The sequence below is a fragment of the Drosophila gunungcola genome (assembly GCF_025200985.1).
Source record: "Drosophila gunungcola strain Sukarami chromosome X unlocalized genomic scaffold, Dgunungcola_SK_2 000046F, whole genome shotgun sequence".
Classification (NCBI taxonomy): Eukaryota; Metazoa; Arthropoda; class Insecta; order Diptera; family Drosophilidae; genus Drosophila; species Drosophila gunungcola.
The window spans coordinates 141037-165291 of NW_026453192.1; the positions used below are offsets into that span (position 1 = coordinate 141037).

Genomic DNA, 24255 nt, shown 5'->3' on the forward strand with positions numbered 1-24255 from the left:
CTTACTTCGATCCATCGCTTACATCATCTTGGTTGTTGTTGTTCTTTTATATTTTCTGGATTTGTTGTTGTTGCCCCACATACAAATAGCGAAATGTGGGGGCGTTAATATCGGAACTTATTAATTCTATTTCATACACATTTTTAGTTTTTTTTTCTTCCATTACCTTCTGCATATCCAAAATCGCAACTCAAGAACTCAAAGAATTCATTCGAATAGGATACTGTCGATGTAGGTCTAAATATATGTATATCGTTTTTCATTATATAATTTTCAACTACTTTTGCATAGAAAAAATTGAGTTACATCTGGAGTAAAACACAAAGAAGTTTTGGGGGGATTTTCATGCGACTTTGAATTGGGGGCTTTTGCAATGTGCTTGGAATGTCATTTATGTATTACATAAACATCTAGTATATATCCATGTATATATGTATGCCTGTATGTATATATATATATATATATACATATATTTATTTATAAATTATCGCTTTACTCTCGCTCGCTATCTGGCTCTAAATGTATTTATATAATATGCAAATCGCGCTGCGTTTTCTAGTCAATTCTAGTGTCGGAATCTCTCAGTGGAACCGCGAAAAAGAAACTAAAACCGAAGAACAAAAAATTGAATATCGAACACCTAAGACCACGCTTTAGTTATCGTTTATAGTTAATCGTTAATCGTTAATCGCTCTCTAAATGTAGTGTGTTTAAATCTATGACTAAATTGTTTCGTTACGCGCGCTATCTCTGTCATTCGTTCGTCCATCGGCTCTCTCTCTCTCTCTCTCTCTCTCTCTCTCTCTCTCTCTCTCTCTCTGTCACTATCTCTGTCTATCTGGCCGACTCGCTAACTATCTATCTCGCTTGCGCGCTCTCACTGATTTGCGTTGTCCTTTTCTTTTTCGCCGCTTCCGTTTCCGGTCAGCGGTACTTTCTCTTTAACAGTATTGCACTCTTAATTCGTGTTTGCGTTCAATAGTTTCAATATGTTCGTTATAGACATTAACACAATATCTGAATCGAAATACAATATTCATATTTTATATATGCATATGTCTGTATATCTTAATGCTTGTATGCGGGGTGTATGCATAAATGCACTTACATCTACGCGTATGTTTCTGTGTGTGTGTGTTAATTTATATTTCGAAGATATGACTCTTCGTGTATCTTCTAACATTTTGCTTATGATTGCACGATTTAAATGGTATTTTCTATAAACTAGGTGGAATGACTGGGAGGTATGGGATGATTGAGAGAGGTCTTGGATGCAAACTTTTGGCACTGATGCTCTCACTTTGGGAGAAAGGCGATTCGAGATGTTTTGAAAAAAACAAGAGATTTTAAAAGCCTGCCACTTACTGTCTAGAACAATGCAGTGAGATTGGTTAAATGACCCAAATTAACCACATATTTCTAGGCCCCTTTTACTATTGTCTTAAAATCTCTTCCAATTTCAGGAACAACTCGTAAGGTCTGGAATGTGGAAGATGTGAATTGCGATGCAGACTGATCGATCTACAAATGAAACCCAAACGAACTGTAGCATACAAAACATAGAATGTACATTCATTATGTTTCTACGTGGCGGTACATTTCTTAAGCGTAGAAAACCAAAATTGTCGACAATTTTAAATTTATTGTACATAAAGAACAAAAAAATAATTTAAATTAAATTTCATTAAAAATAAAACCTATGCCTAAAAATATTTCTATAATTTTGATACTCATAAAATATATATTTAGTATATATTTGTTTAAATATAATACTCTTTGATAAGAGAGCTTTTGGAGTAGCAACAAATTGCACTACATTGGAAATACTTTATAATATCAATTTAATTCAATATAATTTAATTATGTATAATTTATTTTAGCATTCGCATATGTAGATATATAATTATGTATGTGTTTATATAGATGCGTTTAAAATCAAATGCATTTTTCCATTGAGCAAAACTCGTTTTTCTTGACTAACAGCAAAAAAAAATGAATTAAAAAAATATTATTACATATCTTTGTTTTAGTTTTAACTTTGTTTAATAGAATTTGCATAGCTTAATTAACTTTTTCTTGGTTTTGTTGTATTTGTTGTGGTTTTTGTTGCATTACTAGCACCCAGCATGTATATGCTTGAAATAAATTCATGTGTTTTGGTTGTATTTTGGTTTAGATTTTCATCTTTCCTTCACTGCACTCGACTAAATATTAATAACTATGAAATAAAATCCTCGACACTAAGGCTTAATTTAACGTGTACTTTTTGGAGTAATGCATAACATTGAGCGATCCACTTTGGAGTGTTTTTAAGGCTGGTTGTAAACGTTGCAGCGGCAGTCTCAGTGCCCATGCTGCACATAATATCAAAAGCATTCGAATGAGAAAATGCCGCTGCACCGTTTACAACCAGCTTAAGGTATTAGTAACTCTGTCGGTTCTATTTAATCGTGGGGTGCCACATTAATCTCTAAGGGCTTAAAACCACTGAAATGATCTCCTTGTCATTTATCTATTGGCTTTTCGCACTTAAAGTCTTTTAGTGGGGTAAAGCCCTTAGAGATTTCCATACCACTCCCATTTAAGAGTATTTGCGACACAAGGATACAGACAACACGGATACGGATAAAGATAATGATACTGTTACTGGTGCGGAAACATATGCGGATACGGGTACGGGTACGGTTACGGATACAAATACACTTGCTGAACGGAAGATCGAACTGATTCAAAAACGCTCGCTAGGGTCAACTGAGGGGCAACTCAAATCAGCGGATGGGACTCATGGGAACTCGAGGTATCTAGCGGGGCTGGCGCTCATCTGCCGCCCATGCCGCCGCTCCCCAAATGCACTGAAGTCGCTGACATTTCGACTAGTTGACACTGGCGGCGCTCGACAATGACCGCCGCTGGCAGCGACTATTCGAGCGTGGGTCATACGTTCATCGCATAGTAAACGGATCCCTGTGCCTGGGCGCCCACGCCCACACCCACACCACCGGCAACCTGCTGTTGCTGCTGCTGCTGCTGTTGTTGCTGCTGCTGCTGTTGCTGTTGCTGCTGTACTGCTGCTGCCGCCGAGGTCGGCGATACCATGGCATTGCAATCGCTGTGCGAAACAGCCGCCGCTCCTTCGGGCACTCCACGCTCACTGAAACCGGGCATTCCGCCCTCCGGTCCAAACTGATAGTGTCCTTGCATCAGGCGCTGCTGTTGCTGCTGTTGTTGCTGCTGCTGTTGCTGAACCTGCTGTTGTTGTTGCTGGTGCTGCTGCTGGTGCTGTGCGTAGTGGGCGGCGTGGCCACGCCCACCGACCACATGCAACTGCATGCCAGGCAGGGCGTAGCCAATGGGCACACGAATCGTCTGCTGGGTAACCTAGTTTAAGTAAAAAAAAATGTAAATTCTTTAAAAGTGATTCAGGTCTTTGATTTTATTATTATCAAGTTATATCAAGTCTATAAACAACATGAAGAGAAGACCATAGACGAGTGGTTCAACTATGAGCAGAGTATTGTCTACCTAGTTTCTTTAAAAATTGCACTAATATCATCCAGTTATCTATGCTGTGTTCACATAACAAAACTTAATTTATTCATTGATTCAAGCCGCTAATGCTTTCTATAAAATATACAACAAATAAACTTAAGGCGCGAATTCTTAAGCACTCTTGGCAATGGACGATAACACATTAAAAAAAGGAATGAAAGAAGCATTGTGATAAATTGAAAGAAAAGTTACCTTAAGGGATGTTTTTCCCACAACTATTTTTTTTTTTTTGACCGCAACTGTGTCTATTTAATAAACTAAACAAAACCGCTAATTCTTGAGCATAAAGACAGTTCGTTTGGTTCTGACTGTTAGTTTTTTTTGGTTATAGATTTAATCTTTAATAAACAAAATTGAACAGCGAATTCTTGAGCACAAAGACAGGTCGTTTCGTTTAGATTTTTTGTGGCTATAAAAAGTGTAATGTTTAGAAATGTGGCTTCTTCACAGGCCCCACTCACCTGCTGGTATTCGAGGATATTCTGCCGCTGGATGTGGGCCAGCTTGGGATCGCCGCTGCTGCTGGTGGCGAACTGGGAGTAGGTCTCCGCGTTGTACGGGATGAGGACCATGGTCTGGTGGTAGTTGCGCAGCGGCGGCGGCGACTCGGGCCGCCGGGTGGGGCTGCGGGCGAAGTGGCTGCTGTAGCTGCTGTGCTTGCTCTGCTCGATGGCCGTGGCGGTGGCGGTGGCCGTTGCGGTTGCCGTGGCGGTGACGCTCTGGCAATTTTGGGCAGCCGCTGCGGCGGCGTACAACAGCGAGGCATCGTCGGCACCGCCGCCTGCCGCAGTGGCGCCCTGCTGGATCATCGTCTGCCGGAACATGGTGCCGGCGGGCAGGGTCTGATAGTAGGTCTGCTGGATAGCGGCCGCGTCCATGGGGAAGCGCTGCTGCTCCCCGGTCTCGCTGTAGAAACTCCACGTCCGTTGCTCGGTCTTCTGCAGAGCAGCGGCCATCTGTTGCTGCAACTGCTGCTGATGTTGCTGCTGATGTTGCTGCTGGTGTTGCTGTTGTTGCTGCTGCTGCTGTTGCACATTCTGTGGCACATTCTGCGGCGAGGGATTCTGCTTGAGCGTATTGGGCATGGCATAGCCCTTCACAGCATGCTGCACTGGCTGGCTATTGACCACCGTGGGTATCGCCGCACTCAGCTGCTCCTGCATTTGGGCCAATATCTCGTTGGTCGAGCTGAACTTGGGCTTGATGCCGCGCACCGAGGGCCGCTTGTTGAACCCATAGTCGTTCTGTTCGTCGTCATCGCTGCTGGCCTGCGATTGGCTGGGCTCCGACGAGCCCGCTCCCGTGTACCGCTTCTTGAGCTGCTCGGTCCGCTTGGCATCCGCCTGGGCGAAGGCGGCCAGTTCGTCCTGCTCCGGCCGACCGGCAATCTCCTGTCCCGGCGTTCCTGCAATCACATCGGGCGCCACCTTGCGGGGGTCCTCTCCTCCTCCGCCTCCTCCAGCTCCTCCTACTCCCCCACCTCCTCCTGCTGCAGCTAGTCCCTGGGCCAATCCCTGAGCCGCCATGGCAGCAGCATGCTGGGCAGCCGGATCTCCAGAGGCGGCGGCCGCTGCAGCCGCTCCCAAAAGCTGACCCATATTGAAGTCAGCCGCCGCAGCGGCGGCGGCATAGTGGGCGGCATGCGCATGCGTGTGGGCGTGCCCATGGGCATGTGGATGGGCGGCGGCAGCGGCGGCCAGTGTGTAGTACGAGGATAGGTCATCCTTGTTCCCAGCCACACAGGCGGTCAGGGGGGCCAGAGTGGAGGACAGGAACTGGCGCTTCGGCTCCGTCTGGCGCGGTGGAGTGCGATGGATCTGCGTGTGCACCACCGGCACCTGGATGCCCATGCCCAAGTCTGGAGCTGCCGGACAACGACACTCCTGCAACGAAGTAAAATTAGAATGAGCAAGATATATTTCAAGGGTATCCAAAATTCTCTTTTTCAAAGAAGTTAAAAGAGAACTATAACTCTGGAATAATGTTTTCTAAAATATTCAAGACAAAACTATAAAAACAATATCATTGCATTGCTTTTCTGTTGTTTGACTTCAATTGTAACTGTTTCAACCAAATCTGTCTCATTAGAACCTACACAGAGAAAAAAGAGCTCTAAAATTCCACGTTTTTGGTGCAAAACCAAAAATTTTACTGCACTAAATAAAATTAAAAATGTATAAAGCGTTTTACTATTTAAAATGTTTCAACACAGCTTTTGCGCCTTTTTTTTCTGTGTAGAATTCATAGAGAGAGCAAACAGAAACAGATTGTATTTTTTTATTTCAAAAGCTCCTAGCCTTGGAAATATATTGAATTTAACTATGACTATATGCCCATTAAAAATCAAGAATTTATCAAACTGAGAAATCGGGATGTAACTTAGGTTTTAAAGAAAACTCACCTGGGGTATAATGACAATGGGGTTTTCCTCCATCTCCATGATCTTCTCCTGCTTCTTGTCGCGATTGAAGATGTCGGCGATTTTCTTGTAGGCCGACGAACCGCTCGAGGAGCTCGATACCGAGCTGCTCGGCGAGAAGCTCTTCTCGCCGTTGACAAACTTGTGTGGTGGACCGGAGCCGGGCACCGGATTGGGATTCTCCTCGCCGGCGGGACTGTTGCGCTGGGCCAGCTCATCGGCCCGTTCGGCGGCAGCTTCGGCGTCCTCGTCCACAGCCCGCTGCAGTTCCTCGGCCAGATCCTCGTCGATGTCGCAGGTCAGCTGCTTGATGCGCTCCTCCAGCGATATGTCCGACTTTACAGCCTTTTTCCTGAATAAATGATAATGGGTTTAATAAGATTGCGCTTGGAATGGCATTATCATGTGCTTTTTAGAATGAATATAATTATAAACCAACTAAAAAAGAACCTGAAACACAGAGAAGTAAAAATTATGTTTTCTTTTTTGTTAGCATGTTGTGTTTGGCTGGCTTAAGGTCTGGTTTACTTATAAGTGCCTCTTTTTCTTTGGTTAAAAGACACGTTCTTCTTTTCTCTCCAATCTATTTAAAATCACATTTTTTTTAAAAGAAAATGTAAAACGTTCTTATCATTTTTTTCTGCGGTTTCTCAGTAAAGAATGAGAACAATTCTAAGCCAAGCATAATTTAAAAAACAATATGTAAATTATATTTTTTGATTTTGTTAATATTTGCTAATTTTAAATAGATATGGGAAATAAAAATGCCGTCATTTTAGAGCGCTTATCAATGAATGGTTGCGAATCTAGTGCATTATATACAAAATTAAGGTCAGTCCACCCTGGGGCGCCAAAAAAATGTCCAAACTTTTTATAAACTGAACTGACTTGCAACTATGGTACAGCCAGCTAAACGCTTACTTGATCAACGATCGGCGCAGGATATTCCGCTCCATGCTGCGGCGCAGGGTGTCGGAGTCGCCACAGCTCCCGGGCAGGTGGGTGACCAGGCAGCCGGCCCGCTTGGACTCATCGAAGGCCCGCAGTGCCTCCGAGGTGAGGACGGGCGCCTGATGGGCCGAGACGCTGGGGAAGAGCTGGCGCACTGCCGAATTGGGACGCAGGGCGTTGTTGAAAAGCGTCGAATGCTTCTTGATGGGGATCAGCTCGTTGATCTGGTTCTCGCTGTCGTCCAGATCGCCAGCCAAGGACTGGGCATCGCTGTCGGTGCCGGCATTCGCCTGATCCTCGGTAACAAAACGCACCGAACGCTTTGTGGCCCCACTCTCGTCCTCCGATGTGGTGTTGTTCTGGTCATCCGACTGCTGCTCAAAATTCAATTATAATTGTGTGAGCTAATTTCTCATTTATTTCAGAGTAAACTAACCTGAGAGATGGAGTCCTGCTTCCATAGCTTGCCACCCTTAAGAATTCCACTGATCTGCGTGGGCGAGGTCTCCTTGGGCGGTATGGGTGGTGGTTTCTGGGCCTCGGATTGCTGCTGCTCGGATGGGCTTGCTGCGGATGCTGATGCGACTGCTGCGGCGGCTGCTGCGGCGGCTGCTGCGGCGGCTGCTGCGGCGGCCGCCTGCTGCTGTGGCACTGGCCTTGGCCGGCAAGGCGGGCGGTTGCATATCCGCAGCAGCTGCTTCAACTGAGGAGGGGGCGGTGCCTGAAGCGGGGGCGGGGCCGGGAGCGGCACTACCCGGAGCGGTTGCCACATCTTCGTGCGCCTCCCGGATGATGCGGCGCTCGGTCACTGTGGTCATAGTAGTAATGGTTTCAACAACAAATCGTTTATTTTTCGAGGAGCTACTGATCGGGGCCGGGACTTGGCTTGTCGTCGATCCGTAGACGGAACTGGAGCCGGAGCTCGAGACGGATCCGGATCCGGAACTGGCCTTCCCACTGCCCGACTCCTTTCTAGCCTTGACCACCACTGCACGTACAAACAGACAGCCATACAAGCCATACGCAAAGACCAAAAATAGAGCATTTATTTGGCATTCCAAAAGATTTGGTATTGAAATCAAACCATGTCGAGCCATGAAGTCATATACTGAGATCGTGATTAACGAATACTTGGTATGTACAGTGCATATGCAGATGCTCACGATACTCAAATAGTTGGACAAGCGATTGATGGAGCGATTGGTTGGCATTCAAATGTCATAGGTATCTTGAAGGGTTCATTTTGGGTTCAAGTTTATGCTTTATCGAAAGCGTTTTCATAAAGGAATTATTTTCAATAGCATTTATTATTGTAATGATTAATACATAGAATTTTTATCGAAAGCAGCTGATACTAAAATGCTCTAATTTGGCATATAATTAAGATACGAAATTTAAATCTCCTTATATGAAATTATTTACAGAGTTGACAGCTTTTTAAGCCAAGACTTTGCTAATATTTTAAATATTTCTTAACCGCATTCCCAGATTTTACAGAATTTACAAGCTAACAACTTCTTGGAGCTATATATTGTGATAGCATAACGTTACACCTTTTGACAGTAACCTCTGGATAAGTACTATTACTATATGAAAATTTCAAGCATTTTAAAGATTTAAACACCAATCGAAACAATTGTTGCCTGTTTTATATATATTGTTTTGCGTATTAAATAAAAATTCAATGTCCAATGCTTAATGGCCAATGCTCGGAAGTAAAATTTCAATAGGAGCGAAAAATGCGACGACCTTGGTTGGATTACATCGCATCCTCGGAGGATCGAATATGAAATGTGCAATATGGCCATGGGTTGCGTTTGCTTGCTGTGCACAAATGCATGATAAAGTGATATTTGTGGTTTGACTTGGACTTGGATTTGGATTGGGTTAACGATTGGTGGGGAGGGGTCTCTGGGGGAACTGGGGGTCGATTTCGTACCTGCTGTGGGTGATGGCTTGTACTGCGACTGCAGGACGTACTTGGGCCGCTCCTCGCCAGCGATGATCTCCTTCTGGGTGATGCGGCGCTCCGGGGAACTGGTGTGCAGTGGCAGGATGGCCACGGCGGGAACCCCGAGCGGAGTCATCTCCTCCGGACACTGCGGTGAGCTGCATTCTGGGGGTAAAAAAAAAAAAAAAACAAAGAGTTAATGGCAGCAATGGCAAAGGTAAAAAAAATGTGGCAGTAAAACAACATGGTTTATTTTATACTCCGTGTAACTCCACTGATAAAAAAATGGAAAAATCAAAACAAATATCTGACTATTGAATTAAAATGTATTTTAAATTTACAATTAAATTTACAATGCATATTAAATTGCATGATTCAATATTAAAATTATTTAATTAATGTGGAAATATAAGGTTTAAAATAGTTCATTTATGATTAAAGGCATTTTAATCAAATTAAATATTATTTAATGATTTTTTAAAACGATTGTAGCCAATTTAAATTACTTACTATACTCAAAGAAGACCCAGCCACCAAAATTACCTACATTTTAGTAATGTCTATTAATAATGATTTTAAGATGTCGAATTAAACTAAATTCTTTGTAACCTTAAACCTATGCTAAGGTTTTTTTTTTCTGAAATGTAGAAAATTTTCAGACTACTTAGGTCACATTCCCTATTCGTAATTTATTTGGATACTATTTAGTTAATTTAGGTAGAGTATCCAACATTTTTGAAATTCGTCAAATTGGACATAATAGAAATAATAGTAAATTAATATAAATGTATCAAAAGCAGAAGCTTTTATATGAAGAATAAGAATAAATATTTAATTTAAAGTCTAAAGCAGCATTTTTTTTCATTCCCAGATCTCCCAAATTAATTTGAGCATTACCAATTTAATAAGCAGCTGATTTAAGTTAAATAAGAGTATCTAATGAAACTTAAGTTATTTTTTATTTGAACCAATAGGAATTACCCAAAAGTGGTGCCGATAGAGGCTTTCAAGTCAATTATAGCCAATGGATTGCATGAGACAGAAACGTATTGAAAATGTGGTATCACCAGGTAGGGGAAAAGTCAGTCAAATTATGGACTCCATGGATGGCCACCTTGATACTTCATAGCTGGCATATGAAAAGCCGATGATAAATCGTTGTCAAAGTTGGGGGACTTCCGCCTGTTGCTGGCAAAGCGGAAGCGCGCTTGAAGGATCGGTATGGGCATAGCTTTTGCTTTTTGCTTTTCGGTTTTTGGTTTTTGGTTTTTGGTTTTCAGTTTTCAGAGGCCATATGAACATAGATTTGGACATAGGTAGATATCTGGTGGACCTGGGCTTGTCTTTTCGCTGGGGGCTTGTCGCATTCGCGGTTCGTTAGGCGCAACAATTAATGAAGAGCACCCCTGTCCCGGGGAATCCCCCTACCATTCCCCTATTTAAGTTGCCTTTTTCTCCGTTTACTTGTCGTTCGCTTTGGCAGCCAATAAAGCGTGACCACCGACATTAATGCAAATGCCTGCCCTCCTGCAGACCATTTTCCCGTTTCCAATATCCTAAGGGACTCTATTCGTTTCGTTTCGATTCATTTCGAACCGAAGTCAAGTTGCCGTAAATCAATCAATACGATGAGCGCTTTTTGTGCGGGAATGCGGGCAACTTGGGCTAACAAACCCCAAAAAAAACTTCGAATTATTTATGGTTTGAGCCTGGCAGATAGCTGAAATTTTAGCGATTTCATTTCGTGCATTAAACGCGTTTGATTCGGCGTCACCATGGAGTTATTCGAATAGTTTTGGCACTTTCAAAGGATTTTAGTAAAGTGAAGTGCTCGCATAATGGCCAAATGCCGGTTGCCAACTATTGATTTGCAAAAGGTTATGGCAAAAGGTGCAATAAAATTATATACAATACAGTACAGCGATAGTTATTGGCCTTTTGATTTTTCTTGGTTATTTATTAACAATTAGGAATAGTATTCAAATAAAAAGTTCCAGCTTGGTAAAAGTAGGTACCAATTTACATAAGAACTATAAGTATAATTTTTGTATATTCCTGATATGAATAATATTTATGTATCTCCTATATAAATATTGTCGGATTTTTGTAAGTGTCTCAAGTTTTTTAATGCTACCGCAGAAATCATGTATTAAGGGACCATTTTTTATAATCATTACTCAAATGAATTATATAATCTTATATATGCCCCATATAAATGTTGTATGTTTTGCGGCAAGGGTTTTGCATAGCCTGATATCATCAAATTCAAGCCTTTGCGCGTGTGTATCTGTTGTGTACATTTTATTGACACTGCTTGTCCGGCAGTCTGAACGTCTGTGAACCCTGGCTGCCACCCTGGCTGCCACCCTGTCAGCCCTACTTTCCGAATTAAATTAACCAGAAAATTACAAGAGCAAGTGCAGCGAACTAGCGGCCAAACAGGAAGCATTAAAAATGGCGACCAATTTAAAGGACCCTGAGGCCGATGCTCGCAGGCCGAGCTGAATGAGCTGAACGAGCAGAATGTCAACGGGCGAGCGAATGTTTGCATAAATAATTCATAATTAGATTACACAAAGGCAAACGAAAGCGTTTGTGAATGAAAAGAACGCGCTCGCCCCCGCGGGATGCCCGCTAATTGCATTGCGGCATGGAGTCGAGTTCAGCTGAGACGAGATGAGATGATGTTGTGCTATGAGATGGATGGAGGCGGTGACACGCCCCCGATTTATGCACAGTGCATAAAACACAGCACCACAACAGCGCCGCCTTCATCATCCCCCTTGTTTCATGCCCCCCATACATCTAGCCAAATAAGAGGAACCAACAGCTGTCACATAACAATATCGACCATAAGAAATTTTGGTTCAAAAATAGTTGAATTCTCACTTGATCTAATGTAACTTAATACAAAATTAAAAAAAAAAACTAAACAATAATTATTTTTACCTATTTTCAGTATTATAACATAGGGACCGCAAAACTAAAACTTCTCAAAAAACTGTATATATTTTGACAAAATAGCCAGCAAAATAAAATACTCATCATTTTGTGATGCTTTAGAAGTAATTTTTTTTTGTTGAAAGTTGAATCGAACTCTTTTTTTCTAACCCTCTTTTACTTTTTTTTTTTAAGCAAAAATATAGAGTCTTAAATTGCATTGTTGAAAATTCAAAGTGAAGATATATTTCTAATGAACAAAATTAAAAAACTAAAAACCTGAAATTATTAAATTAAAAAATAAAAAATTGAAATATTACATAAGTAGCATAGTCCGGTATGAATTATTTATCTTCTACTATTTTAATATGGCTTATATGCTTCTGCTGTAGTTTATGCGGTGACTAAAATAGCAAGATAATATGGCTCTTTTACTTCGAATTTATATATCTAAATTTGTATGTACTGCATAATCCCTGTTTGATCTTAACCAAACTAACAATAAAACGAAATGATAAAATACCTCAATTATACTCTAAACGATTTTTGAAGTCCGTGCACATTTGAACACATTTTGTTAAATCACTGCATCTTCTAAATTATATAAATATTATTATATAATGTATACAACCAAATTTGTTTCCAGTCTTAGCTTAAGATCTCCTAACTAAATATAATTTTTAGTTTGTCTGTAAATTTTACATTGCAATCGAACAAACTTATTGCTCAGCCCAAGGCCTTTTTTGCTACGAATATGCTGCAGATTGTGGCTATATTTTTATTTGCGAAAGAGGTTGTATTTTCTTCCAGTGCAGCCTCTCACCTGCTTCCTGGAGCTGCTTGGCCGCACATTCGGCGCACTCGGCACACTCGGTGCAAACGCCCTGCAGGTCATCCTCCGATTGCTGCTGCTGCATTGCTCCATGATGAGGTTGCTGGTGTTGCTGTTGCTGCTGCTGCTGCTGTTGTGGTTGTTGTTGTTGTTGTTGCTGCTGCTGTAGTTGTTGTTGTTGTTGCTGCTGCTGCTGCTGGGCACTGCCGACGGGCGGGGGCGGAGGCGGTATCTGACCACCGCTTGTGGTATTTCGGGCGGCCAGCATCGCGGCACGCTGCTGTTGCAGGCGCTGAATGACCTGCAGCTGCTGCAGATGTTGCGCCCCGAAGATGTGGCCGCTCAAGGCGCCGCCGAGCGTGTTCTTCAGACTGCTGTCCTTGTAGCCATCGGGCGGACTGAGTGCCGCATCGTCCACGAACTCAATTGGCGGCTGGTATTTGGGACTCTGAAATACACGTGAAAAAAATGCATAAGAAACAATACTCGATTACATGAAATTCCATTTCAATTAGATAATCTTGATGCTCAACGTTTCACTTTGATATGTTCAAATAGAGAGAGATAAAGAGAGAAAAATTGTACATCATTCAATGAATTTTTCTCTGTGTAGTAAAAGGCATAACAAAAACAAAAAGGTGGAAAGTCAGGTGGATAAGCTAAGTGAATAATGCTCGTAAGCCGTTGCATCACCGCAAATTAAGCTAATTGAGTTGTATGCATTCTGGACCCTCTGTGAGCAGCCTCATGTCCCTAGATGTATGCAACTGGCTATGCCGACCAGGCATGATGGACTAGGCACCATAAATCAGCGTTAAGCCCGTCCATTCTAGCCTCCACCCATGTGAAATATATCCTGCCCCCAAATGGAATGGTTAGCTATCTGATGAATGTATTTCCACTGCTGACATGGGAGTGAATTAAATGTTACGATAGAGGTAGCAGTATCAACATTTATTTTTATAACTTTTGCACCCAGTTAAAAATTATCTTGCACTTACAATACAAAAAATATTTAAATAAGTTACTCATTTGACTGCGTATATAAGGTATTTGTAGAGTAAAAAATAAATAAATCCACTTGTTAGTTGGAGTTTTAGAATTTAGTTTCGGTCATTATCAGCAAAAAAAAAAACGATTAATGTCGCCCATTTATTAAAAATAAATATTCAAATTAATTTTATGGAAATAATTAAAAATGACTAAATTAGTGAAATTATGATAATGATATTTACATTTAAACAAAATATTTTACTATATAATGGAATACATCTCACAATGTTACAAATTGCCCTCGATAAGATGAAGAAAATAAAATCTAGACGATGCGTTATACCACATGTTTTGCCCCCAAATAGTGTTTCATTTTTGGTGACACCATAACGGAGTGCACACATATTTTCCGGTAAGCTGTAAGTTTTCATAAAAGGATTCAGGAAAAGTGGAATAACTTAAGTCACACAGACAACGGAAAAATGCATGGAAGTGCAAGACATGGTTTCGAACTTCATTCTGGCGGAATTCCCCCGGGAACTGCCAAAAAAATCAGGTTTATTTGTAACTGCAACGTCTAGACAAGGATCTCAGCCTTTGAATTTCTCGCCCAGTGGTTCCTTCCTCTGTTTATTCGGGTAGCCATATAGTGGCCACCAAAGTCCTGTCATAATACTGCCTTCTGAGATGCGAAAACTTTTGCATAAATACGGCGTATTCTTTCTCCGGATCTGAGGATGAGGATGCGGATATGGATGTGAATGTGAATGTGAATGTGAATGTGGATGTGGTTAGCTGTCTGTCTGAGTGTTATGCAACGAGCTCGGTAAACTTGTTACACACACTAAATGCATATTAAACTCTTCAGAGAGCCAACAGCCAGGACGACAGGACAGGACGATGAGGGGACATGCTCGAGCAGCGCCAAGTCAAGTGCATTGGTGCCTGCACTGTGGAAAAATCCGACAAGCTAATAAAGAAATGGATTGGGATTGGGAAGATTTACAAGCCATAAGAAAGTCCAAATAAAAAATCACAATTTTCAGCCCATTTGTACTCAAGTCATTGGTAGACTAATTGACGTAGCACCGTGCCTGCCCCATTTCAGCTTCAAAATCAATCTCTCATTTTAAAATTATTTAAATGGATTTTAAAATAGTAAGGAAGAAAAATGTGTGCAGGCAATTGCCATCAAATATTTTTAAGAGGTTTCTTTAATTTAAGAAAAGTCAACCAATTTGAACAAGTGACTTTAAAACATTGGTATTTATTTACTTTTACTTTAAAAAACATAAGTAAGTTATTTTAGTAAGTAAAAAAGTTTAAGTCTTTTAGTGATACACTAACATTTAAATTTACAATTTTTACAATTTTAAGCTTAACAAGTAGTGCTCAAAGAAACAGTTTCCAATATCTACTAAAAGTTTGGTTTAATATTGATTTCAACTCTCCATTATTGAAATATTTACATTACTGAAATACACAAATAAAAGTTATAACATAAAATCAGTTTAAAATATTTTTCAGCCACCAGTTATGGAAACTTTTAAGAATGCGCTGATTATTATTAAAAATGTATTTAAAATAGTTGGTATTCCTGGAACAACCAGACATATTCTTGTCTCAAAAACTTTTTTTTTTTTCATAATGAACTCGGTGTTTGGGGCCCGATGCTAGGTGCTGTGTGCTATGTGCTTGGCTGGGCTCTCAGACAGGAATTTGCCAGGACATTAGAGGAGGGCCGAGCAGATAAGCAAAAAGCGGCGCACACAAGTGTCGCTTATGTGGCAGCAAATTGAAATTTAAACGCAGCTCAAGGGCCGCTCAGGATCGATACGAGTGTAGTCGAGGTCGAGGTGAGTATGGTTCGGGTATGGTATGTGGGTGTTGATGATGGTTGAGGATGGTTGAGGATGGTTAGGATGGCATGGCGATGATTACGACAGTGATTATGGTTATGCGGGGGAAGACAAACTGGCCGGATGGAATCAAGGAAGGAAGAAAGGAAGGAAGGAATGTCCGAATACTGGCGGCAACTTTCCTGAATGTCCTTAACACATATAATGCGTTGTTCGTCATGAGCACACCCACACACACACACATCCACACACACCCACACACACCCACACACACCCACCCACACACACACACACACACATCACACAGCGAAGACAGTGAAGACGCAATTCATAAGACAATCTATCACAGGCAGAGAACACAGAGGCGTCGACAACAATGTCGCTGGCTGTTGCCACTACTGCAGTTTCGAGTTACTGGTTACTGGTGACTGGTTACTGGTTACTGGCACAAGAGAAGCATTTTGTATAAAAGTTCTTAAGTGATTTATACACACTTGCCAATAGAGAATGCGAGGACAAACGCGCAGCTATTATGTGTAACATGGATGTACGTACAGCCATCCATACAATGTGTTCGAGTGGGTGAGTGGGTGGTCGTCCTGCGGCTTGACTCCCACTTGACTGCCACTTGGGCGGGAGAAACGAGGACACTGTGCTTTTGTTTCTCCAATTGTACACACACTGATAACAAAAGTTGGACAGCGTTTGTCGTAATTAACATGAAAAGCGGCAACGCAGCGAAATGGGCCCATTTTCACCATGTCACACTGTTGGCAAACGAGATAACGAACAAATCGGCAAATTGAAAAGGAAAATAAACTTCGCACTCCTAATTGTGAATATTGTGCGGCAAGGAATTCTTAAGCGAGTTGGGCAAGTCACTCAAGTGATAAACCAGTTTGAGTTTAGGATAATTTCTTCTCAATTTCCAAGAACACGACCATGCTTAAAGTTTGGTAATATAGGAATGAGAAACCATAAGTTCATTAAAGTCAATTTAAAGTTAAGTAGTAGAATAGCAAGGTGATTTAAATTATTGGAAAAATACTGTTTGTGTTGGAAATTCCAAAATAAGCAACAATAATTTCCATACAAAAATGTTCTTCTATTTGTATATCTTATATATTGGCAAAACCATACAAAATGATATCATATTTAAAACTTACACAATATTATTAAAGCATTTTTAAGAGCAACTCACATTTGAAAAAAAAGTAAGTAAAAGTAAAAACTAAGCACATTTTTTGTTATGAATGTAGGAAATTCCTAGTACGAATTTAAACGATTTCCAAGTACCTTTTTGCCGCTTTTAATATAATAAGTCCAATTTAATAGGACTGCACTACCTCTAACGAGCTGTGCTGCAAGGAGAATACTAAGTAAATCTACAAATCAGCAATTTTCTAAGGTTCAAATTGACAAAAGCACGTCATCAGCGAGGCAAAAGCCCTCCCAGTTAACTGCACGAAGCGAAGTCAGTAATAAACCAATTTAAGTTGCGACCCCGGTGAAATGGGATAGTTAAAAGAGCGAGGTGCGTTTCAGGTGGCCCTCATTAGCCCAGGCAAAACGGTGTCCACATCGGAACCCGAACCCCGGAACACCAACCCCGGAACGCCAACCCCAACCCCGGACCCGGCAACTCGAACTCTACACAGACGGAGACAGCTAATCGGATTATACTCGAAATCGGAATGACTGGCTGGCAAGGAAATGCAATCGGCTTCTTCAAGGCACAGCGACAAAAATGCAACATTTTCGTAATAAAACAATGACAGTGCACACATCAGCTTGTTACATAAAGTGTGTGCCATGAACAAAAACCTTAGTGGGTTCCTTAAATGGTTAGAGCTTTTAAAACCCTAAGTTTTTTATCTAAAAAGTACCATCCCCGAGCCAGATACAAAAAACAGTCATTTTAAAAACAGCAGCACCTTAGTTTTATTCTCATCCGAAAAATATGATGGCGTGGGGATGTAAATTTCGCTAAAATATTCGGCTTTTCAAATTTGTTTGCTTTTTAAAAGTGTTATATAAAATATATATATAATAAATATATAGATTTAAAATTATATTAAATGTCTCCTTTTGGTTTTATAGCCATTTTTTAATTTTTTCTAATAAACACTGCCTTGCTCATTGAAATGAACATTTTAAGTCCAATAATCTAATTATAATATTTGTAAAACTTGGGTTTCGAAAAAGATAAATTAAAACTAATAATGAATTCTACAGAAAATTTTCGAAGAATTTATACTATACTATAATAAAGATGCAGGGATTTTTAACAATTATTTTCGAGTAACATAAGATAGTGTGATGTTCCCTTTTGTAAATATTATATTGTCTTTTCATAGTTGCCGGTATTTTGTGGCCAGTCGTTTGAAACTCAAATCTCATTCGGTTTCAGAGAAAAATAAAACAATATGTTAACCTCTGCAATTAATTAAATCTTTACATTCCGTTTTTATTAGCAACATTTTTTAGATCTCTGCAAATAGAATTGAAAATAAAACATTGCCTTGCTTACAAAAAATAAAATATATCATGGAAATATCGAAACTACAGAAACTATTGGAGGTAAAATTTGAAATACCCAACGTATACCAATATTATCAATCTATAATTTATATATTCCGTTTCATTTAAAAACTGGCCTTAAGTTCCTGAAAATTGCATTGAAATATGGATATAGCCTTGCAATATGGAAATAAACATAGAAACCACAGAAACCTTTGGAGGTAAAATTTGGAATACCTATAATAAGTGCATTCCGTTTTTATCAAAAACTGGTCTTAATTCCCTGCTAATTGCTATGAACAGTTGGGTATTGCTCTGTTGTAAATATCACTCTAATATGCAAAAGATTGCGAAACTGTGGGAATCCTTGGGGGGGGTAAATCGGGGGACTTGCATTGTCCTTGGACACTCACCTGTGGCGTCCTGCCCTCGCCCGCCTCGGCGGGATTGACGGCGTAGTTGCACTGGCATCCCTCCTCGCAGCAGAGGCGCACCAGCTCGTGCTCGCCGCAGGTGCAGGGCTCCTCGTCCTCCTCGTCGTATGCGCAATCCTCGCGGATCAGGATTATGTAGTCAGCCTCGAAGAACTCGTTGCGCGTCTCATCGAAGACCACGCGATTTTTGCGTGCCGGCGGCGGTCGATTTGGCTTCTTGAGCAGGCCGCGCAACTGACCATTGACCTCGCGCATTTTGTAGCCGTTAGTCAGGTGGGTGGGATGGTCTGGATTCGGGTCTAGATTTGGGGCTAGATTCGGGGCTAGATTCAAGGCTAAATAGGCTGGACTTGGGACTAGATTCGAGGCTAAATTAGGGCTGTTTGTGGCTCCGCCAACTGCGAAAGTGATGGCTCTGGTCTGCTGCTCCTGACTGGCTAGGCACTCATGGCACTGGCAGGCACTTTCGCTATCGTTATCGATGGCCAAATCGTTATCGCTATCGTTGTCGCTTTCGTTATCGCTCACTTCGTTGCTATCGCTTTCAAACTGCCCGTAATCCTGTTGCTGTTCGCTGACAAACTCGGCCAGCAATTCGTCGTAGCACTGGAAATCGCTAGTGCCCTGCTGATACTTTCGGTTATCCCCGCTATCCGGATTTGTGTGGCGCCACTGCAATTGGCGGGCGGCCTTCAGATATTCACCAAAACGCTGGACATCGAACTCACTGAGCGAGGCGGCAGCCGCAAAATCGCCGGCCTCCGTCGAGGCCCTCAACTGTCCGCTGGACAACAACTGGGCTGGCTGGACAAAGGCGCTCCTGCTCTTCGGTTCGGGTTCCTCCGCCTCACCGTCCGTTTCGATTTCAATCACCACTTGGCCGCTACTCTCGATCCTGCGCACTGGCAACAACTCGCTACGCGTATTCAGCAAATGTGGCTCCTGCTCCAGCTCCTCCTGGCGATTTTCAGCTGTTTGTCTGGCTGTTTCGCTTTCATTTGGCAATTGCTCGACATCCACATTTAATTGAATTGCACTTGAGTCCGCCGCTTCGTCCGTAACTGCTGCAATTGTCTTATTGTCTTCGCTCTGGCTGGACTGGGTTTGGCTGGGGACTTGAGTTTGGGTTTGGATTGGGGTTGGGGTTGGGGTTTGAGTTCGGTGCTGACTGTCTCCTTTTGGGGGTAGTTTCTTTGTTATGCTTATTGTTTGTTGCTGCTCTTCCTCCTGCTGCTGCTGCTGCTGCTGCTGCTGCTGCTGTTGTTGTTGTGGTCTCAAGGATGCCTTTACACAATCAATGTTACTACTAATGGCCACGCGTCCCTGAAAATTGCACTGCAGTCGCTTCAGGCGCTGGCTGGCCACAAAATCCTCGCCCAAATCGTGCTCAAAATCGATGAGATCCTGCTCGCTGCAGCTTGTTGCTACTGCAGTTGGTGTTGCTGCTGTTGCTGTTGCTACTTCTGTTACTTCTGATGATGTATTGCCCACCAAGGACTCACAATCGATGAGTTTCTCCTCAGATGTTGCATTTAAATCGCTGCATGTTGCTGCTGTTGCTGCTGTTGCTGCTGTTGCTGCTGGTCGCTGGTCGTGTTGCACTTGTTCAGCGATGCTTTTCACGTAATCCACGTAACCGCCAGCAACAACAAGGGGCGAGGTTTGTGGTGGGCGGACAGCAGCAATGCCAGCGACATTATCAACACCACAGAAAGCCAAGGATGAGTTGCTGGGGGGCTTGCAAGTGAATGGGTACGGGTATTGCTGGTAATATGGCAATGACAATGGCGCCTGCCCCGCCTCCTCCTTCGCCTCCTCCGCCTCCTCCTCCTCCTGCTGCTGCTCCTTTTTCGAGCTTAAGGTTGCTCCTGTCGCTGCTGCTTCTGCTGTTGCTGTTGCTGTTGCTGTTGCTATTGATATTGCTGGTGTTAGTAATGTTGCTGCTGCCGTAGCACTTTGCACATTTTCACTGGGATAAAAAAAGTATCTAGCCCGCGAGCAGACAACGCGCTTTGCCTGCTTTTTTGCACAATTTTTTCTGTACGTCGCGCCTCGTCGTCGTTTGCGTTTTCGTTTTCGTTTTCGTCGTGATTGCTGCTGCTGATGTCGTCGTCGACTTCGATTTGCCCAGTTTTCGCTATTTGCTTGTTCCCCCTTAACTGCTTTTCTGCGGCACGAGGACTGGGGCAATTGATTTCCACTGATTTTTCACTGGAATCAATTAATTTGCACAATTTTTGACCAGAATCCGTTGACTGATTGCTGCTGCTGCTGGTTGACTGTTGTAGCTGCTGCCTCTGCTGCTCAGCTGCGACGACTGCTGCTTGTGCTGCTGCCACAAGGTTGGCTTTGAAAAGCTCACTGCCAATTGTAGGTATTGAGCAGGCGCTGCTCCCCTTGTTGTTGCTCCCGTTACTGTTGTTGCTGCTGCTGTTGTTGCTGTTGCTGCTGGTGGTGCTGCTGCTGCTGATTGTCACATTGGGTGGTTGCAGGTATGCGCCTGCGCTCACGCTCTGCCTCTCACGCTCGAGTTGCGCGTACTCACATTTCGTGGCCACTTCCGTTGCTGTGTTGTCGCCAGAGTTGCTAATGTTGCTGCTAGTATTGCTGTTGTTGTTGCAGCTATTGTTGTTAATATTGCTGCTGTTGTAGCTGCAGTTGTTGCTGCTATTGTTGCTAATATTGCTGATGTTGTTGCTGATATTATTGCAGCAATTGTTTGTATTGTTGCTGTTATTGCTGCTGTTGTAGCTGTTATTGTTGCTCCTAGTGTTGCTGATATTGTTGCTGCTATTGTAGCTGTTGTTGTTGCTATTGCTGCTGTTGTTGCTGCTATTGTTGCTGTTGCCACTGCCCTTGTTGTTGCCAGTGTATTCAGCACGCGCACGCGCCTCCACACCGCCTATCGCTGAGTGGCATTGCTGACGCACCTCGCACTGCACGGCAGCAACATTGTCGCGTGAGTCGCGTGCCTCGCATGCCAAGTGGCCAGAAAGTGGCCCAAAGTTTTGGCCTACTCCACCGCCGGTCGTGTTGGCCATCACCATTGCTCCTGCTCCAGCTCCTGCTCCTTCTTGATTATCCCCATTAAAGCCATTATTGCTGCTGCCACTCTTGCCACTTGATCTCATTTTGCCGCCGCATATCGGCTCATTTGCCAGTGCCAGCGTCAACATGTCCACAATCAGCATGATCGCGGCTAGTGGGCCATGATCGGAAAGCGGGCCATAACGATAATGTCAGTTTACGGGCTGGGAGTCTCTCCTATTGGCAATTCCCACCAACGACGGGCTTTCCTTTCCCTTCGAAACAGCAACAAACACCAGTTGAGTTTTCCACTTTTCCGCGTTCGCTTTGCATAAATTATGTATGTATGTTACAAATGGAAAATTCACACAGCCGGCGATTAGGTTTTACTATTGTCCGTGGTGGCACTTGTCGTTGGCGCAGTGTTTGTTGGCGAACAGGTGCGCAGGGGCACTCGAGCGCATCCTGTGTGTCCCAGGACCAGATACCACTAGTACCCAGTACCCGGTTTCTGGGGGTTGGCTGTGTTACGCGCCACTGCAGCCAAACAAAAACGACAGCAAATTCACCACCACTGCCACCGACAAACACACAAAAAAAACAAAAACAAAGCACACAACAACAAAAAACGGAACACGGAACATAAACAAAATACGATGAAAAAAAAAATGATCGAGCTATTTGCTTAATTTTCTTCCCGGTTTTCGGTTTCTTGGTAAAATGGTTGGTTTTTTGTCTTTTTGGGTAGTTTGCTTGTTAACCGCGCGACGCACGTCCGAACGCGAATCGTGACGGAAGTCGACTGAGCAAACGCAGAGCCGCTCGACGGAAAACCAAACTGAAACTCAAACTCAAAGACCCTGTCTTCGTCGCGATCTCGGACTTTTTCTCTGCCCTCGTCGCACAGTGGGGCGTTTCGCCAAATTAGCTGGCAAAATTCAAAAAGACCATCTCATCTATATAAATTCCTGGCGATAATAATGTAAAGAAGACACAGAAATCGGTTTCGTTAATTCTAAAAACGAAATAAAAGCAAAATCTTTTACAAAATTTGTATACCCACAGAAAAATCATGGTAAATCCAAATTTTATCACTTTGAAATACATATTTTCGTTTCTGATTTACACTGTATTCTTCGTACCAAGTTTTGTTGTTTTTGTTGTATTTATTTGCATCAAGAAATTTTGAGTTCACCCAAAGATAATAAAAATGTCGGTGGGTTTTTATTTATCATTATAAATATCATAGCTTGTAAGAATCATATTTACGAATCATTATTTCACATATATTTAATTCTGCCTATGAATATTTTAAACTAACTCAAGTATAAAGAAACGGCTACAATACTTTAAATTATGATACTATTGTATTAATTACTATTTATGCTATCACTTAGTGTTATAATGGGTTTTGCTATAAACGAGTTAGTTGATTCATGTCGTTTATTAAGCTATTTATTTTTAGACAATGTCCATATGATCCCACTGTGACGACTTCGGTGTCTCGGGGGCGCATGCGCAAAAAACCGAGCAGAACGACGAAGAAAGGTAGCGGAAGAAGCAGAAACAGAAGCGGTGGTTGGTTGCTGCATGTAAGCCGAGCGAAGAAAGCAGGGGTCCGGTGATGCCAGCCCAGCTATTTTCCCGATCAATTACGAAAGCTCCTTTTTAAAGACAAAGTCATATATATAGAGAATAAAAATGGAATCTTACTTTAAATATGTCGTATTATAATCTGGAGAAAATCATCCTTATTTAAAAAAAATAATAATATTTAAGGTTATAACTGTTATTATTTTTTATAAAAACAAAACTAGAAAAGATTAAGTAAGATGTACATTTTACCTTTTATGGTACAAACTTAAGTGCGAACAATTAAAAATGTAAATCAATTATTTTTGGCATTTAAGCATTTGGCATATAGAAAGTTATACAACGGTAAGTTAAAGTATAAGTGTCGGAGATCAAATCAAGGGGTATATAGAGAAAATATTGATAATACTTATCAGCTAAATGATATGCATATTCAGCTGTTTTTTTCGGCTACCCATAGTTGACAGCACTGGTTATTCGTGGGTCGGGGGTTAGAGTGCGAATGGCAAAGGGGAGGCCCTAGGTTTTAATGACGGTTCGCGGGACAGATCGCATGTTCGTTGGCCGGGAGCGACCAGAAGGGAGCAACCATTACGGATTACGCACTGGGACCAAGCTTTTTATGGCCGCCAGTCGGACAACACTTTTCTTGGCGGCTATTTGCGAGTGGTCGGATCCAAAGCGAGCAGACGTGCTCATGTCATAAACTTCGGAAGTGGAGATTGGGATGATCGTGATCGTAATGAAAGTGATTAGACACTATTCGCGTCTGCACACTCGTGTGACGCTAATGATACGGACACACATAAATGTGTCACCGTGTGTGAGTACCGTGAGATAGACTCGTTTTCTTTGTGTTAACAGAACTCTGTCACGATAATGTGACATGATATGGGTTAATAAGCTTAACCGAATAGTGATCCAAGAAATCACTCAAGAACAACGGTGAAAATCATAGCATAATAAGACTTTAGAAAACACTAATAAAGATTTATCATTGAATCTTAAATAAAATCATAGACCAAGAACTTTAAACTATATAATTTAAGCTACAATTATTTCCATATTGAAATAACAAATCAGTTAATTGGGTAAAATCCAGGTAATTCAGGGAAAAGTGATAGTCTGATCTCAAATTTTTTTAAAATTACAAAACATTTTTTGTTGTCAACATACATAGTTTGCCA

The 24255-nt window shown here is 42.0% G+C and overlaps 1 protein-coding gene across 1 annotated transcript; it reads right to left on the reverse strand.

Moving 5' to 3' along the window:
* Positions 1-2782: 2782 nt before the first annotated feature.
* On the reverse strand, positions 2783-21806 carry LOC128260939 (uncharacterized). The gene is given in 10 exon segments (XM_052994300.1): positions 2783-3378; positions 4011-5432; positions 5951-6320; positions 6890-7293; positions 7356-7550; positions 7552-7907; positions 8859-9035; positions 12634-13090; positions 18428-20439; positions 20442-21806. Coding segments are annotated over 10 exon segments (7035 nt in total). The 5' UTR covers positions 21640-21806; the 3' UTR covers positions 2783-2934.
* Positions 21807-24255: the final 2449 nt, after the last annotated feature.